Source organism: Neolamprologus multifasciatus, chromosome 1 (genome assembly GCF_963576455.1).
Source record: "Neolamprologus multifasciatus chromosome 1, fNeoMul1.2, whole genome shotgun sequence".
Lineage (NCBI taxonomy): Eukaryota > Metazoa > Chordata > Actinopteri > Cichliformes > Cichlidae > Neolamprologus > Neolamprologus multifasciatus.
Window position 1 is genome coordinate 1,200,602 of NC_140439.1, and position 19,874 is coordinate 1,220,475.

The window sequence follows — 19,874 nt, forward strand, 5'->3', positions numbered from 1 at the left end:
GCAGCAGCTGCAGGGTTTCTTTAGCATGCACTGAGCAGCTAAATGAGTTCGGGCACAGCGCCAGCATCATTTGTTGACCTGTATCCAGTCCTTTATTTCCTCTTTGGAGAGCTTGGCTACATCATCACATTGGCTAAAATAGTGTTCTGTGCTCTCACAGTAAGCTTTGCTCTTGACCTTCCCTCTAGCTCGACTCTCTCTGGCCCTTTTAGGTTATGTAGGACTGTCACGGTTTGTCGGCCTGGACGGGCCTGAGCCTTTACACTGGTCCTTTCTCTACTGCTTCTTACGCCTGCTTGGCCGTCAAATCCTTGACACCAGGACTCCTGACAAAGCCATGCAGATAGGTCGTACAAAGTGTAGGTGCTCCAGGGCTGCTTGAACTGGTGTCGGTGAAAATCAGCTCTCTGTTCTGCGGGGAGCTTACTTATTAGTCAGGCAACATGGGACCCACAGTTCAACTCCACTTCTCCTTCCAGTCCTAATGTTTGTAACAGCCCAACTAGTGACTGCACCTGAAGGGAGAACCTTTGGAAGGCTACTGTGTCACCTCGCCTTACTTCAGGACCATCCAGGACACTTGCTATCTTTCGCAAGGCGAGCTGATGAGGTTGTCCAAATTTGTCGTGGAGGGCTGCCATGGTGTCAGTATAAGGCTTAGGTGAGTTCAGGTAAGCATCGGCGATAAGTCGAGCTTCATCTAGTTTGAGGTGGTCCACAAGTATCTGATACTTGAAGAGCTCAGTAGCATTAGGAGAGAGTAGGTTCTCTAAAGCCATGCGGAGCCTAGCAAACTCAGAGGGATCAGAATGAATGAACCTTGGAATGGTTGGTTTGGGCCCCTTGTACACTAGCTCAGCCGAAAGAGGAGCAGATGGGTTATTGCAGTGCCCACTGGTTACTCCAGTGACAAGAGAGGGGGAACTGGCTGGAACAGGCTTGGTTGGGAGCAAACCTGTCTTACTTGGTGCCCAGCAGGGGGGTGGCACAGAGTGTTGTGGAGGGGCATGAAACGTGTTTCCATCCTTAACCATAGGGTCCTGATATGGGGTACAACGATGACTTAGCAGTGAAGGCTCACCAGCGAAGTAGAGGGTGGTACTGTACACCATCATCGGAGTATTGTTCGTCAACCTTCATTTGGTAGAATCCTGTGTGCAACTCTTGCACCGGTTCAGGCCATGGTGGTGGGTCGGGCCACACCTCCTCATCCTCCTCCTGTGGCATTGTCTCAGGGGTGGTGCATACATCTCCTGAACCGCGCTTGGGGGGCTGACTGGTGCTATTCTGTGAGGCAGTCAGCTGAGCCATATCCTTCCTCAGCAGGTAAGCCACTTCAATCAGCAATCTGAGGTCACTCTTTGCTTCCTTCAGTTCTCTGAGGCCCTCCTGTAAAACTTGCTGTGATTGGAGTAGCTGCTGTCTTTCGGCTTGCAAGGCTCTGAATTCTGTATGAAATGGGTGTATTGAAGACCCTGGCCAATTGGAAGGTGCAAATTCAGGTGAGAGGCTCCTATTAACCTCTTAAGCCCCAACGCCCCCTGATACAGGGGCAAAAAGCAGGAGATCAGGTAGGCTTGGGGCTTAAGAGGTTAAGGTCCACATCTTGTTCACTTCTTCCCAGTGGAGGGGGTGTATTGTAATAGGCCCCATCCCTGTCGCTGTAGAGGGGTGGCTATACTGAGGCTGAACTCTCCCGCCTTTATTTAGGGCTGAAAACTCACGGAAAAAACAACAACAAAGTAACTGAGGGAAAACCTGAACATAGACTAGGAAACTATGACTCTTACTGAGAATTTAGACTATAACTAAACAATACACAAACTATGGCTGGGAAACTATGACTAGGGGTAGGGGAGATAACACAGACGACGCGACGACGAACAAAGGAAGACTGAGACTGAGGACTTAAATACACACATGAGGTAATCAGGGGAAGTGGAGACACGAGAACACAGCTGACTAGAATGAAACATAATGACAATACAGAGGAGAGTAACACTAACTACAATGAACAAAGAACACTAGACTCTTCCAAAATAAAACAGGAAACACTCTGCCTCCAGTAATGCCCGTGGATGAACCAGGGTTTAGTCGTGCACACATCCAGCACTCCTGCCCCGTGAGTTGGGCATGGTGTCCATAGCTGCTGGGGTCTGCTGAGAAAAAACAGACGAGAAGGGATTAGTGTGGGGAAACGACCGGCGGCCAGCGCAGTGGTGGCACCTGGAACCTCATCCTTGGGCCCAGGACAGATCGGACATTTGAGCGGTTGCCTCAATCATGCTGGTTTGGCTCTGGCATGCCAGTCCTGGGTTTCTTCAACTCTGTAGAAAGGACTCCGGCACAACCCAAATACGTGCAGTTCTGGTTTTTATTTTAATGCACGCTTTCCAGTGCTAGCTCGATCCCAGCTGCCAGCTCCTAACCTGTCAACTACACCGATAGGCTTTGTCCTCCTCCAGCCCCTAGGGAGGGCATGATTAGATGACACCACACCGTGAACCCACTGCTCCACCCCTCCCCTGCAGCCAAGCCACAAACCGCCACAGTGTCTGAAACGCTTCTTACAGCCTCAGTGTGTCAGAGTAGAGCATGACCTCAGCTGTGCCTGTGGCTTAAACTACTTGACTTTGACCTCCACTCCCAACATACAACAAAGATGTACAGCACATGGTGGAAACAGACGTTTTCAATGAGAAAGTTTTACATCAACAAGCCGACTCATTGTAAAGTACAATCACACACACATCATGGTTTTCTCCCTTAGCCGCACCAAACAGACCCTCCAACTGACCCTCAAGTGTACCAATGAACAGCCCACACTAGTACTTTGACCATGGTCAACATGCAAAAAGTTTATAGAGATAACATGAGAAACATGCTTCAAATAGCAGTCTCAACTGCTATTTTTTGATACCTGCCAGTTTTTGATACAAAGCTCCATGGTGTCACACCCACAACCTGTCGTGGAAGAAAGCTCCCCCTCCCTGACCCAGTTTCTGCCAGAGGTTTCTTCCTGTTAAAAGGGAGTTTTTCCTTCCTAATGCTGACAACTGCTTGCTCATAGGGGTTGTCTGGTTCTTGAGGTTTCTCTGTATTATTATAGAATAGAATAGAATTCAACTTTATTGTCATTGCAAATGTCACAGGTACAAGGCATAGAAGTGCTTTAGCCATGATATAGATATATTACAATATACATTAGCAATAATATAGATATGTGAATATATTACAGAAATGGGTCTATTATGGTATGTTATAATGTACACGGTATGAAGTATGTTATGAATATGCTATGACTATAAGTATGTACAGGCTGTAGTGAGTACAAGCTATGTACAGGCTATGAACAGGATATAAATATGAAAAACTATACAGAATATGAAATAATAAAAACAATACAGAAATATGAGATATACAGCTATACAGAAATGTGAACTATGCAGGTTATAAACATTGTAGGGTATTTACCTTGAATATAAAGCACCTTGAGGTGACTATTCTTGAGTTTTGGTGCTTTATAAATAAAATAATAATATAAAAGAATAAGAATGAGATTTAATTTTTTTTCTAAATAGTACAAAATGAGACAGCTGCAACTCTTCAAATTTTACAGTCAGGGTAAACTCTGCACTGACAAAAAGAAGAGCAAAACATGTACCATATTTTTCAGACCATAAGGCGCATTAAGCGAAACAAAACAGTCAGGTATGTCAAACTTTACTCAGCTCATTTTTCTTGCTTCCTCCACTTCTGTACCATTGATTCTTTAATGTTGAATTCTCTGACAGCTGCTCTATTCCCATATTGTTGCAGTATATTAATGACTAACCTTGTATTGTTGATAGATTATCTCGGTTGTTCTCCTGACTAGGGTTGCCAACCGTCCCTTAAAAAACGTAATCGTCCCGTATTTAGAAACAAAAGTACACGTCCCGTATTGAGCTGAAAAGAGACGCACTTTGTCCCGTAATACAGTGAGAATCAAAAGTAGTCTACAAGTTTTAATGTAATTAACGCTTTATTTGAAAACATAATTCCCAGCCCCGCTCCTGCTTTGTGACCAATGAGCTGACAGCACACTTATGACAATTCGAGTATGACAATTCAGATTACCGCTCATCTCACTGGTTGAGGAAAGGTTGCTTGCGGAGAAAATACCGGAAGACAACAGATGACCACAACAAAAAGCATGGCCAACAGGGAAACAAACGCCGACACTGTGGTGCAAGTCTCAGACGACAGTACACCTGAAGTTGGGCAAACACTGTGCAATTTTCAAACTGCACGATTGGCTCGCATGGGTTATAAGTTCGTAGGTCACGATGCAGGGTCTCACACTATACCGCCCGATGCTCTGATGCGACCTGAGTGCTCACACTGTGCCTCCATAAAATGAAGGTTATAACAGAAAATCTGTCGCTCGCTCTCCCTCTCTGTCTTTCACTCACACAGACACACACCACCATCAACTTTGCTAAATTGCTAATGAAAAACACTGATCAGGCAGCTGTGATTGAGCAGCAATGTAAATCCAACTATTTTCACGGTTGTTGTGGTCGTGATAATTTGGTGATGCCACATCGAAAAGGCTCGGATGAGCTTTCCAAAGTTCTACAAGTTGTGCCTCCATCGCTTGTGTCCAGATCACACGCTGCACAGCCGTGCTGCTCCATCTTTTTCACCAACGTTTATGTGTTTGCGCGTGAGCAGTGTGAGCGGCTGCGGTGACACCCCACGTATACTACACGATGCACGATGAAGGCCAAAATCGGGCCGATCACCAAATTGGTCGCACGACTCAAAAATCGGCTCAAAATGGGCCACAAATCGCACAGTGTGAGCCCAGCATTAGACCAGCAATGTTTGTTCCTCTCAGAGAAAGAAAAAAAGGCTGCAAAAGTACAGGGAAGAATGGGAAAAGGAAAACACCTGGCTGGAAAAGTGCACGATAACACCTATAAAGCGCACTGCACTGTGTGCCGGCGCACTTTTTCCATAGGCATGCTTCTAATGGTGGGCACATGAAGAACATGAGGGGCGTGAAAGCTCGGGGAACCCTTAACCAATTTTTGTCCACCAGGCCACGGCAGAAGCAGATATGGTAAACACTGGTTTGTTTGTTTTTACACCCTCTGGTTAAGGTTAAAATGGGCATGTGCAGTGAATATCAGCGCTACGTGGCCAGAAGTGTGATAATATAATTTATTTTGTGTAATAAACAACTGCAAGGATAGATGATTACAACAAATAGATGAGTAATACATAAAAGTAATACATAGATGAATAATGATGATGAGTTATGATGCGTAATCATGGGAACAAGTGGGTTTACAAACGGGAGCAAAAGCTGAAATAATGCCTCTACTGAAGCCAATTGCACTAAATGCACTAAATGTGCACTGTTACAAGAATATTTTTCTTTCTATTGTTTTCTATTAATTTATATAATTTTAAGTTAAGCAGGACAGAGTTCTTTTAAAGAAAGATTTACTTTTATTCTCAAAAGTTAAGCATGACAGGTTTTATTGTGTTAATGTTGTCATTTTGAGCTAAAAATAAATGGCTAAATGATTTTTGTTTCCCATGTGTTGATATCACAAAGAATACGCATCTACTTGAAGACAACTGGGTCGCCCGGCCCTGGCCACGAGGTGTCCCTTATTTATTTCTCAGGGAGTTGGCAACCCTACTCCTGACTGAAGTTTGGTCCATTTACAGCATCCTGCCATGCGATCAGGAACCCTCACATTAACTTTTATTGAGTGGAAAAAAGTTAGCGTTCATTCTCCAGCTTCACTGTGTTTATGTTATGCTAACATAGCTGTGTTGCTAGCGATCATGTAGCACATCATTATATACTGTCAGGGTTCCTGGGTCGGTGACCCAGTGTTTTCAGTTTTGTCACATTTAGGTTATGTTGCCACATCAATGTTTTCACTTCCTGTTTTTTCCCCGTGTCAGCTTGTCTCTTGTGTCATTAGTCAGATTATGTTCAGCCCTGTACTCACCTGTTTCCAATCATTGTCATCATTCAACCTGTGTATTTAAGTTCCTCGGTTTCACCAGTTCTTGGTCGTGTCATTTGATGTTATGTTGTCGTTCCCGTTAGTGCTCAGTTATTCAGCCAGCCACTCAGTCTTTCAGTCAGCTAGTCAGTTCTACCGTTCCTGCTTGTTCATTCACCCGCTCCAATAAATCCTCATCATTTCTGCACCGTGAGTCCTGCGTTTGGGTCATCTCTTCCACGCCTCCACACACAACCCCTGACATATACCAGCTAGTCCAACTTCAGTAACCCTATAAACTTCACTGCTGTTTAGTTTTCTGTCTTCATTTATGTTGGAAGTGATAGCAGAGCTGTACGTTTGAATTCTTTCAGAAATCTCTCAGTCAGAACATGCTATATCATGTTTAGGTGGAAACTAGCGAGCTAACTTCCTGCTAACTTCTAACTCTGTTACATTTAATAAATCCAGTTTTCATGGATGCCTGGATGTTAAACTTCATTGTTTCACCTGGTAAAGCAGCAACGCTGATCATTTTATTAAAGATGAAAGAATTTAGACAGTTTTTAACTCTCAGTGATGCTGCAGTGTTCATTTGACTTTGGGACCTGAAGGGACGGAGTTTAGCACCCAGATTACTCTGCGAGGCTCCTGACTACGGTAGCCATAATGCTCCAACAATCCATCAGGCGGTGTGGCTTTGTAGCTTACCAAAGTCATACTAAAACATTTTTGACAGATTTCTGCGCGCCGTGTAGCACATGTACCACATAAAATCGCTTCGAGGTCAGTAAGCACAACCAGAATTCATACATAAGTTAAGTTATAAATTCATCATCAAACAATCCACTGTGAAGTCGGCATCAAGCAGTGATGAACTCATCCTGATGTTTCTAAACATGAAAAGGAAGAAACTGACATTCTGGCTTCATCTAATTCTCTATCTACTGGGGAAAAAAATCAAGCTTGATCTGAAGAAGTAAATGCAGTAAATTTGCCCTGCAAACTTAATTCAGTGTAGACACCGGGATTGGGCCCATGGGCTTGTTACGTTACTTCACACTAAAGCAACTAGCTTGTCACAATGTCACTCTAAGCCAGTGGTTCCCAAACTTTTTTTGCTAGGCCCCCCTTTGTTTTACAAGAATAATGTTCGCGCCCCCCGCGCACAAACACATCCTCCAACCACACACACACCTATTTTGCTCCATTGTGGTTTATTTCACACCTCAAACATTTAGTAAACAATTAAGCAAATACAAGTAATCTGCAATAAATTACAGGTAGTAATAAAATAAACTACTAACTATTTTACGCTACATTCGCACCTACACGGGCATTTTTGAAAACGCAGCTGTTTCGTCCACACGTTTCAAATCACCAAAAACTGAGATTTTTTTAAAACTCCTTTTTTGCATTTACGTGTGGACGTGGAATAGAGTTCGACACGCAACGTCAAAGGTATGTGTACGTCACGCTGTGCGCCACGTTATTGTTTACATGAGATGAATTGCAGAATGGCAGATAGTCAGATTAACAGTATTTTGTCTCTATCTGCAGGTTTTACACGCTTACATACACACACGCAGTTACTGTCCCTCCATTTAGAAAGGCAGAGGCTCATGGTGTAATTATTTTACCTGTAGTTGTTTTTTTTCTGTGTAATAATATTCAACATTGCTATCAATACATTTTTCCAAAAATGCCTCTCTGTGCAAAATGGGTTCAAAAACATAAACAGCTGTGGGATGCTGTTTGTCCGTGATTTGAACCAAGGGAACAAATCTTGGCAGGATCTGCCTGATGTTATTTGTATCCCACTGTAACTTTACTGTATAAAGAGCTAATATCTCCAAAATGTCAGGAGTAGTTAGTCATTATGACAAGTGTTTGTGAACTAAAAATCAAGAATGTGGGATACTGTTTGTCCATGATTTGAACAGCCCAGCGCGTGCTCCCGACTAAGGGAAAACCAATTATGCAGGGGAGACCTACCTCGGCACTTGTGCAGGTGAAGCCAAAGGGAAGATAAGCTTCACCATATTTTCTAGTCTTTGGCTTAGAATGAAGTTGGCTTGGAAACATATTCAGCTATGCTTCATCTCCTGCTTTGCGTTTGTGTAGGCGCCCTGTGCTAGCAGTGTCCAAGCCTTTTTTTTCCCTCCCCCTTTTCATACAACGCCCCCCCTGCAATGGCTCTGCGCCCCCCCTAGGGGGTGGGCCCCACACTTTGGGAAGGTCTGCTCTAAGCTTACTCATAAGATCGGCTGCCTTGAAGGCAAAAGGCTGTTACCCTTCTTCTAATTTTAGCTTCTGTCAGACCACAAGCACAGCTCATGTTCTCTGAGTTCAATCAAGGATCATGAGCTTGGAAGCAGTGGGCAGCCATAGACATCATAGTTACAGTATCAATTGGTTATGGTTTTAGAAGCGTGGTTGGAGACATTAGAGGCTGTCTCAGTAACACAAGCCTCTCTAATATTTCAAACAGTCATTCAAGATGAAAAAGAAGACCTTTTCAAACAGTTCTAGACCTCAAAACCCCAAAGACTCAATGAAGACAACAATATGGAGAGCTGACACCAGTTCTTGAAAAGCACAAACAAACTGGAGCTTATTTATTCAGTTGTTTGCTAACACCACAGTCTTTCTAGTTTGTCTGCGGTTATGTGTGAAAAGTTACAAGAATATCAGAAACGCTCTGTCAGTGTCATCCTGAGTTATGGTCCATTCACACTCATTTACCTTCAAAGTGGGTTGCATGTGTCCTGCCTGACATTAGATCTGCGTGGCCTCACTGCCCACTCGTTTAGTTCTATATACGCGTATTGGCCAAAACACAAAGAGTATGCCAGTTTGCCGAGAAGCGTCCAGGAAGATGGAGAGCAACAGAGCGCGGCAGCCTGCCAAAGGCTGACCGAGAAAAGCGAAAGCACAGGAGGGATTTAGTCAAGTGCTCATTTAAATATGAGTGAGCAACAGACTGTGGAATTTGAATGAGATTATAAAGGGAGACGGGTAGGATGAATTTCAATTTGAGAGCATTACACGTATTCTCAGTGTGTCTCTTCATCCCACTACCCCCGCGCCTTACCCACCAGCCTCCCAGAGGTGAGAAAATAACTCCCAACAAAGAAGCGGGAGGGAGGAAGTTGGCAGCGCTGTCGCCAAATAGCGAAGCCCAACCGTTGTTATGGCACGGAGGCTCCTCCCCTCCCATTATCTGTGAACGTACACACAAACACGCACGCACCAGAAAACACAGGTGGGAACACATACACACGCACACACACACACACAGACTAGGATCTAGGTTAACAGAGCATCATATCCGAGTGCATCTCTCCAGCACTGCAGTGGTACGCATTGCACCTCATCTAAAAGCTCTTTATCAAATTATAGCCTCTAATAGCAATATAGCCGTACAATATATACATATATATGTACAAAGACAACATGAGCAGCAGCAGGTCGAGGGAAGGCACTGAAGTAGGGAGAAAAAGGCAGATGGAGAAAACACAGTGAGTTACAGGGAAAAAAGAGCAAGAAGGGAAAGCCGGGAGGGTGGGAGAGCAGACTGCGAGAGAGAGAGAGTGAGAGGGGGGGGGAGGGGGGAGGTTTATCCAGCAGCGCTGATGAGACAGAAGTTTCAGCTCTGTGCGTTGCACACGGCCAGGACAGAAGAGACCTTCCGCATACATACAGGTGAGACAGCTCACTTCTTCTTCCCCTCTGAAGCACGGCTTGTAGCCTTTGTGCATGCTGAAACGTAATGCAGACATTTAGGTGCAACAGAGAATGCTAGGAACTTGGTGCTGGGAGCGCAGCCTAAGTTGTGAGTGTGCTGGCATGCATCGAGCGCGTCACTCGGGGTTCAGCAGATGTCCTGAGAGACAAACAAGACAACCAGTCCAGAATGTGCTCTGATTTTTCTGATAAGTAATTTCCCAGATGAGCTCAAAAAGCAAGGGGCAGCGTAAGTGTTGGTGTGATGTTAATGGATGCTTTAAGTGTTGCTTGCTGTGTAAGTGCTGGGAGAAAAGAGCTATACTGCCTTCAGTGCGCATTCAGCAGTCATGCCGCATCTGAGCAGCATGGATTATTTAGCTGCACTGATCTCCAGAAACAGTGACACCTCACAAAAGCAGAGGATGTAATGCATATAATGTCTATATAATGTCACATGTGGCAGCTGGGCTGATATAATGCGCTGTGGGAATGCGAGCAGAGGGACAACCTGCAGCTTGCATATATTTAGCTGAGCTACAGTTGCTTTGTCTTGTTTGTAACATCTTGCCACGGTGGGTTGCAGTGTGGCAAAGACAGCATGAGTGGATATCCTATGGTTTATTTATCTGCCATTATCTGCGGCAGAGATACAGGAGAGCAGAAGGAGGCTGTGAATTAGGCTGAGGAGATGAGATCTCTCTTATCTTAAGATGGGTTTTCTGCACAAAGGCGGTTGACTCCTTTTGTCTGCAGATACAATATCTTAATCCGCATCAGTGTAACATACGGCTGCTGCGGGCTACAGATTGATCCTCGTGCTCAGTGTGTGTGCAGATTACACATTTGTCAGGGACATATGCTGGTGTTATTTACAGCATCTGTGTGTGTGTGTGTGTGCCTGCATCCAGCTGCTTCTGCCTTCTTTTATTGAGGAGTTCTTGATGTCGTGAGAGCAAACAAAGAAACCTAGAGTTATGAGATATAAAAATATACACGCTGCCAGCGCAATAAATTGACAAGTAAAGAATTGCCTCAACCAAACACAGCCCGGAGGGAGGGAGCATCAAGCGGTTGAGGAAAGTTTCAAACTTGTTGCTTTGCAGTAGATTGCAGCTGTAAATGGTGTCGTTTTACCTGTTGTACGGTTTGACTATACAGGCAGAGCCTTCAGTTTTCAGGCCCCTCTTCTCTGGAACCAGCTTCCAGTTTGGATTCAGGAGACAGACACTATCTCTACTTTTAAGATTATTCATTACTAAGATTATTCTCTCACCCCAGCATGTCACAGCAGATGGCCCCGCCCCTCCCTGAGCCTGGTTCTGCCGGAGGTTTCTTCCTGTTAAAAGGGAGTTTTTCCTTCCCACTGTTGCCAAAGTGCTTGCTCATAGGGGGTCATATAATTGTTGGGTTTTTCTCTGTATTTAGTTTTGTAGGATCTACCTTACCATATAAAGCGCCTTGAGACGACTGTTGTTGTGATTTGGTGCTATATAAATAAAATAAAATTGAATTGCCGTATTAAGTCGACCATCCTTTTGACAACATACACTCTATGCAGACGATAGATGTAGCCACATGACATTACGCACTGGTTTGTGGACTTTTTGCTTTTTGGCTGCTGCTTTATCTGTGTCATGATCCTGGGTTGGTGACCCAGCGTTTTGAGTTTATTGTTATTATTTTGTAGTTTATTCTGATTTTGTATTTATTCTTTAGGCTTGATTCCAGTGTTTTATCATCCCTACCTGTGCCTTTCCTCTGTGTTCTGTTCGTGTCCCCGAGTTTGTGTTGTAAAACAGTCTGTGTATTTCCTGTTTTACTTTGAAGGTTTGTGTCTCGTCTTGTGAATTAGGTTCAGCTGTGCTCCCCTCCTGTGTGTCATTCCCATGTGTGTATTTATAGTGCGTGCCACAAAAGCATGTGTTTCGTAGGATGCGTAACAAAGAAGTAAAACCAGCAGCTTAATAAGTTCTTTGGCTTAAGCAACCAAATTTTATTCAAGTGAGCCCTTTTTTTTCATAATAAATACGAGCTTGTAGCATTTAGTGACAATAGCATATGAAGATCGTAGCTTGAGGCGACTGCATTTACGTACTTCTGAGAATGATGTTTGGGGTTTTAACAGACAGACTGAGATTAAAATAGTTGCAGCTACACAACCCTAAAGCTTCTGTAAATAACATTTAATCTTCTGCATTCCTGCACCAAACAGTCAGCCTGTCTTGTTCATTTGTGCTGACGACCTTGGATTGGAAAGCAACATGTTGCATGCAGCAAAGGGGGAAAGGGTTAAAAGGTGCAAACCTTTTTTTTTCTTGCATATTGAACACTAACAGTGTGGTTTGTATGAGTGTGTGAGAGCGAAAAGGCCGGCAACCCCTCCCAAATATTCAAAAAGAAAAAGCTCGAATACTTGGAAAAACAGGGCAAAGATTTATTCAAGTTGAAGCCATGCTGTTCTCAGTCAGTCTCCTTTTTGTCATGCTTTAATTCTCATTTAGAAAGGGCTCACTATGCTGCTCACTGTTCCAACTGTGACAGGTGCAGCTTTTCCCAAAGGAATGCCTTCTGATGGGAGCTTTAAAAAAATCTATATCAATGCATCCATTTCTCCTGACACATGAAGGGTATAGGAAAGAAAAACAGTGGTCCATCTTTTCATTGGCCACATCTACACATAGTTCAGGCGTTCAGTGTTAAAAGGCACTGAAGGCATAAAGAGCCGATCACTACAGATCCAGATCCATCACGATGTTACTGAGGTGTGACCACCAGTGCACTCACTTTAAAAAGAAAACAGCAGAAATGCACTTTACTTGTACTCGTGCTAGAGAGTTTTCTTTGTTTTCTTTGTATTACTGTGGGGTCTTTACTTTACACCTTGAGAGAACTGTTGTTGTGATTTAGCATTAGATTGATAAATTGAAGTCAATCATTTGCAGAAAAATACTGTATTTATCAAAGCCAACATAAATTATACTTTTTGTTGTCCTTTAATCATAGTTTAAAATCTCATAATCACATATAATTTAATATTAATCACACAATTACTGAGCAGTAAGCATCACCATTTTTATCCTTGGAAAATAAAAACACTTAGATGAACCAGAGATCACAAAAATAGATAATGAGATACTTTCTGTGTTTTTGTGCTTAATGGTATTTAACTAAGACACCTGAGTGATGTATGAGCAACTAATTATGTGAGCAACCTTCTCCAAGTCATCTGGGGTAGCAGTGTTTGATCTTTGAAACATCACAGCAAACACAACATTTCAGTTTGGAAATAGTTTGTGCAAATCCAAGCTCAGCCATGAGACATTGCTGTTTTTTATTTGTCATGAATTGAAGAGAACAGCTTTGGGGGACATTAAGGCCACCATCATAAAGAGACCAGCTGGCAACCTGCTGTCAGCTTGTCATAGAGAAGAATGAGGGAGGTTGCTTGGTGTCACTAGGTGAAATTAGTCACAAAGAAGTATTTGGCACTGTATTGAAAACCTCATTGTAATTGCTGTGGTTGCTAGCAGATTAGCATGGTCACGTGTAATCTATGAGAGAGTTGCCAACAAGTGCAAACACTTGTTAATTGATTGAGTTGATTTGGTAAGCAGCAGTGAAAGGGGAAACAGAGACCAACCACCTGTAAAGAAAACACCTTTGAAAAGTGGTGGTTTCAACAGAAAGGCACACATTTTATTTTGAAGGTGAACGCTCTCCATTCCTGATTTAGCTTTTTCAAATTTCACTACTTGTCTGTGGTTATTTGGCAATTTGCAGACAACGTCATCTTCTATACAAACTACAGGCAACCACAGCAGTCCAAGGAGTCACGGGTCCCCTGTGTTATTGAGGCTCACCAGGCTATAGTGTGACATTACGGCTGCCAGCACCTTCCAAATAAAACTGAATGTGGAATATTTGCAAGAGCCACTTCAGTCACTGATTGCCCATCTGTAAGCACCAACCAGAATACTCAAAGCAGGTGGAGATCTGTTTGTTCAGAGCTTGCCAATCTTGAAAGCACAACATGCATCCCACGCAGGAAAAAGAAAAAACTACTAAGCCAATTGCAGTGCAGTGTTGTGGAACAGTGGACACGGCAAGTGTGAATGCAAAGCATCATGTGAGAAGCACACAAGGAAAAAAGAGAGACGCACTCTGATTATTTTAAACCCTGAACACTTTCATACTTTCCCAAAAGCACAGTCCCCACCCCGAATGGAAAACAATCCATCTGTGGATTCTTCTGTTGTATATACAGTATTATACAGGTTCACAATACTGCAATGCTTTTGTTTCCTCGCTTTCTCAGGCCATGGAAAAAGACTTTCGGACTGCCTTGAAGAGATTCTAGCAAACCGTCAGGCGACTCAGGAGGGAAAAGCGGTGCTCTACCTGCACTGTGTATAGTGCGGGTGGAGTGCTGCTGACTTCGACTGAGAAAATTGTCAGGCGGTGGAAGGAATACTTCGAGGACCTCCTCAATCCCACTGGTCTTCCATGGCGGAAGCAGAGTCTGGGGACGAAAGGGATGACCCGCCAATCTCTGGGGGCGAGGTCACTGAGGCAGTTAAACAACTCCTTGGTGGCAGAGCCCCTGGGGTGGATGAGGTCCGCCCTGAGTTCCTGAAGGCTCTGGATGTTGTAGGGCTGTCTTGGTTGACACACCTCTAGAATATTGCGTGGAGATCAGGGGCAGTACCCCTGGATTGGCAAACCAGGGTGGTGGTTCCCATCTTTAAGAAAGGGGACCCGAGGGTGTGTTCCAACTACAGGGGAATCACGCTCCTCAGCCTCCCTGGGAAAGACTATGCCGAGCTGCTGGAAAGGAGAGTTTGTCCGCTAGTCGAAACCTCGGATTCAGGAGGAACAATGCGGTCTTCGTCCTGGTTGTGGAACACTGGATCAGCTCTTTATCCTCTTGAGGATACTTGAGGGGACATAGCCCAACCAGTCTACATGTGTTTTGTGGACTTGGAGAAGGCATTCGATCGTGATCGGGTGACTGGCCCATTGCTACGGGCCATTCAGTCCTTATACAACCGTTGCATAGCCGGCAATAAGTCAAACTTGTTCCTGGTGGGTCAGCCAGGGCTGCCCTTTATCACTGATTCTGTTCATAATTTATATGGACAGAATTTCTAGGCGTAGCCAAGTGGCAGAAGGCTTTCACTTTGGTGGTCTCAGGATATCATCTCTGCTTTTCGCAGATGATGTGGTTCTGTTGGCTTCATCAGGTGATGGCCTCCAGCTCGCCTTGAATAGTTCGCAGCCGAGTGTGAAGCGCTGGAAATGAGAATCAGCACCTCCAAATCTGAGGGCCATGGTCTTCAGGCGGAAAAGGGTGGAGTCCCCACTCCGGGTCAGGGACGAGACCCTGCCCCAAGTGAAGGAGTTTAAGTATCTCTGGGTCTGGTTTGCGAGTGATGGGAGAAGGGAGCGGGAGATCGACAGACGGATTGGTGTGGCGGCCACAGTGATGCGGATGCTGTACCGGTTCGTTGTGGTGAAGAGAGAGCTGAGTGTAAAAGCAAAGCTTTCAGTTGACCAGTCGATCTACGTCCCTACCCTCACCTATGGTCACGAGCTGTGGGTAGTGACCAAAAGAACGAGATCGCGAATAAAAGCGGCAGAAATGGGCTTCCTCCGAAGGGTGGCTGGCCTCTCCCTTGGAGATAGGGTGAGAAGTTTGGCCATCCAGGAGGGGCTCAGAGTAGAGCCGCTGCTCCTCCACATCGAAAGGAGCCAGTTGAGGTGGTTCGGGCATCTGACAAGGATGCCTCCCAGGCATGTCCCACCGGGAGGAGGCCCCAGGGCAGACACAGGACATGCTGGAGAGATTATATCTCTCGGCTGGCCTGGGAACGCCTTGGTGTCCCTCCGGATAAGCTGGAGGAGTTTGCTGAGGAGAGGGAGGTCTGGGCTTCTCTGCTTTGGCTGCTGCCCCCGCGACCCGGCCTCGGATAAGCGGAAGAAAATGAAAGAAAGTATACTTTATTGATCCCCATGGGGAAAGTCCTCTCTGCATTTAACCCATTCACTCAGTGAAGCAGTGGGCAGCCATTGGGCACCCGGGGAGCAGTGTGTAGGGATGGTACTTTGCTCAGTGGTACCTCAGGGTAGCCGTTCTGTGGATTCGAACCACCAACCTTCCGATCATGGGGCCACCACTACCTACTGAGCTATCCCTGCCGCAGTGGATGGATAGATGGATGGATGAAATAAGTTATCCCACACAGAACAGTGTGCATGCTGTCAAATGCAAGCTGTCTTTAGAACAACTTTCAGTCCAGTTTCCAGAAATTCAACAGTCAGCACAAGTAAACATGACTCAATGCATTGTGTTTGTTTATGACCATCAAGCATTACACAGTGAGCTACCAACGTACAATCATGCAGTAAATGGGTGAGATGGGAATGACGGGAGTGAAAACTGGGTAAAGATACACTGGTGCTGGTGTAGGTGTAGAGTCAGAAGGGTAAAACAAATAAACAGCAAGGACAGAAGCTGTAAATGGACTGGTTCTTAAGCAGCACTTTCCTCTCTGGTTAAGTGCTTCATTCAACTTGTCTTATTCACATTCATACGAGCGCTTTTTTTCCCAACATCTAAGTGCTTTCTGTCTAACACTCACACACTCCAGTGAATGCATCAGGGGCAGCTCATGGTTCAGAGTTTTGGTGAAGCATGCAGACTGAAGCAGTCAGGGATCAAAATACCAACCACCCAATTAGCAGATGACCTGCTGTGACCCTCAACCACCCCCAAACTGTGGTATGAGAAGAAGATTGATGCCCATCTACAAACTTTGTCAAACAGAAGTTCACAGACCAAATTTAGCACCACTTACTACAGTATAAAAACAAACTAGCAGCCAATGCTGGTTTTTACAGTGGCTCTTTAGGGACAGCACAGCTGCTCTTTCAGCTGGTGCGCCTCTTTTAGCCAACTGAAATATCTTTGTTCAAAATTTTAAAAATCTTAAGGAGACTTTTATTATCGCAACTCAGAAAAACCAGGAAGGATATAGTCAGGGGTAAAAATAGTTCAGAGTTGTTTTCACAAGCAGAACAACTCATCTCTGTGCAGGCTGCCAAGAGATGAGTGGAAAAACTGAGTCACTAATCCAACTTGGTGGAAATAGGTGAGAGCATGGGCTGGTGCTAAATATAGTAAGCCCAGATGATTAATACTACTGACTTTGGATTCTTCATCCATGAGGTTGAATTTCAATGTCACAAAGTTTACACAGCAGAATGAAGTGTGATCTCTTTATTGACCCATGTTGTGGTATATAACCAAAGTGGCAGCTAAACGTGATGTGGACACCAAACTGACTGGACAAACACGACTCGGGATCAGCAGGTTCATCGCTGTCAGCGTGTTTGGCATTTATTTCAAGAAACGCTTGGCATAATCAATTCAATTCAATTTTATTTACACAGCGCCAAATCAGAACAACAGTCACCTCAAGGCACTTTATATTGTAAGGTAGACCCTACAATAACACATGCAGAGAAAAACCCAACAATCATATGACCCCTATGAGCAAGCACTTTGGCAACAGTGGGAAGGAAAAACTCCCTTTTAACAGGAACACATCTGACAGAACCAGGCTCAGGGAGGGGCGGGGCCATCTGCTGCGACTGCTGCAAGCTCACTAAGCCGCTAGGAAGTCTCTGGACTCTTCTGCTGCTTTCATTGTCCTTCAGTACACAGATGCATTTTCAGTTTGCAGCGAGGATGTGATCAGTCAGCACCGTGGATGTTTGATACACTCACTATTTAAGATACCATGGATTACACACCTCCATTTATGATAGAAAGGGAACTGGATCAAAATCAAATAAGCATGACAAAGTTGGATATTTCTTAAGCATTAAATAAACGGACCAAAAATAAGTGGGTGGAGATTTCTAACTATATGCTTAGAAGTTCTTTGATTCTGAAGATGTGTCCTGCTAGTCTTAGATCATTAAGCCCGTCCTGGTGGGCTGGAAATATCCTCCTGTGCTAATTATTCACCTTCCTCACAAGACCATAACAGCTGACCACAAATTGCAGGATAGTTTGAGAAGGGAAGTTTGTTGGTGTTTAAATCTTACTGAAATCTAAACCAGCTCCTTACCTGACTGCCATCTGTGTCTTCAACCCCTGTAATCGCACGTATAATGGACCGAGGCAGCAGTCAGCTCACTCCCGCTGCTGCTTGTACCTCGTATGTCACTGATGAATCGAACCTCGCCGTGTTTTCTGGCAAGAAACTAGGCTGCTGCCACAGCTGATATTCTCCTTGCTTTCTCTCTCTATTCCTTCTCTCTTTCTGTTTCTTTAGCAGGTGAATTGACAGGATTGAGAGAGCAGTGTTTCTGCTTTGGGTTCTCTTTGTACTCAGACACTGGCAGGAAAAAGAAGACACTTACAGGATGGATTAGAGTTCATAGAAATTGATCTCTTCTGTTGTTTGCTAAGGCTGACAAGCTAGGCTTACACCTCCAACTCTTTTTTCTCTTTCATATTGGATCTGTCAGTTCTCTCTCTTTGTCTTTCCATCTTTCTTTCCATCCCTGCCATGCATCCCATCCCCAGGCTGGTCTGTGTGTCTACAGTTGAGCAGGCAGCTGACAGCTAGGTGACAAGTGCTGAGGAAGGGAGGAGGAAAAGCAGTGAAGGGAAGAAGGGAGGGAGAAGGATTAATGAGAGGGGCAGAAGCAGCAGAGGTCTGTCACTGCACCTCCAGATAACAGCCCCCCAATTCTCTTTGATATGAGGCCCAGGTCGCCAGGCTGCTCCATCAGGCTGCTCCATCAGTTTGTATTTTTGAGGAAGGGTTGGGCTCTTATTATACCTTCCTCCCTTTATTTTCTTTGTGCATTTTTAAAGGGAGGAAAAGAGGAACCAGTGTAGGGTGGTGCCAAACCTCCGAAGAATAAAAAGCCAAAAGTAGAACTGAAAAAAACACCTTTGGGAAAGGACAAGAGGAAAGAAACTGGTTATCCACCCAAAGCACGTTCCCCCTGCTGTGCTGATAAATAGAGGCTGGTGTACAAGAGGAACTGCATGATGTCTCAGCAGTGAGAGGTTGGCAAATACAACATGGGAAATGTCTAAACAACTCGACCGCTAAATCAAAACTTTAATACAACAGATACAGACACACTGAGACTTGATATATATATATTTGGCAATTACACTCCGATGATCCATCATGGGAGAACTGAATCCCAGCACTGATAGGCTTTAGGACACCTCCCCGGAGTCTGAGGCTTAGATGGAGCTATGACTGAGGTATCTGTGAGTTTGAGATGGGGGGAACGAATGAGTCTGAAAGGGACAATAATGGACACTTAAACCAAACAACGGGAGGCTCATTGGGTCAAAGAAGGTAGAAGGAAGATGATAGGACAAGAGTAATGATGTCAGACAACGTGAGAATTGATATATAAACATGTTTCTACACGTGATATAGAAACATGTATAAATCATAGGTTTAAAAAGATGGATGTAACTTCTGGTTCTAAGAAGATTTAGGTACCTTAATCTTAATCTTTAGAAACCTATTCCTAATTAATACCTTAATCCTACAGTCCTTCCAGTGACCAGCAGGGGCAGCTCCTCATCCCAATCCTCTTGATGCAAAAAGAGTCTGATTGTATAGAAGTCTATGGGGAAGCGTCTCTAATGCTAACTTATCTATGACTTCAATCAAGATTTTAATTGTGAATTTGTGGTCTCTGTTCTTAGTTTCAAGTCTCATTTAATATGATATGATGTTCATTTTGTAATTTTTCCTCATTTATAATAATAAATTAAACACTAAACATGGAGTGATTTGGAGTGTGGCTATCTTCTGATTGATAAGTACCTCACGAATCAAATTAAATTAGTGTTGTCATTCGGGCTACATCCATCTTTTCTATTCAGTCTGGGGTATAAATACATTCACATTCATTGTTTGTTTGTTTTTTCAAAGCTTTCATTTAAGCATATGTTTTTACTGCTCTGGGATTTATGCTCCCTCACAGGTCAGGAGCTGAGCTGTATGCACAGGGCAGTTTTCAGATGGGGGGAGCAATGAAAGGACCTGCTGAAACAAACAGACCTTGTGATAAAACACTTTGCATATTCCT

General features: G+C 44.2%; 1 protein-coding gene and 1 long non-coding RNA gene across 2 annotated transcripts in view; one reads left to right on the forward strand and one right to left on the reverse strand.

The window, feature by feature from the left end:
* Positions 1-1,513: 1,513 nt before the first annotated feature.
* LOC146525078 (uncharacterized) lies at positions 1,514-18,086 on the reverse strand. Its single transcript, XR_014870826.1, has 2 exons — positions 17,873-18,086; positions 1,514-2,156 (listed from the first exon to the last, which is right to left on the reverse strand). It is a non-coding gene; the product is annotated as an uncharacterized LOC146525078 (long non-coding RNA).
* Positions 9,284-19,874, forward strand: part of c1qtnf4 (C1q and TNF related 4) — a 52,783-nt gene continuing 42,192 nt past the window's right edge. The window contains exon 1 of the mRNA XM_085140426.1: positions 9,284-9,716. Coding sequence (XP_084996552.1) covers positions 9,647-9,716 — 70 coding nt within the window. The 5' untranslated portion in view covers positions 9,284-9,646. The remainder of the gene's footprint in view (positions 9,717-19,874) is intronic.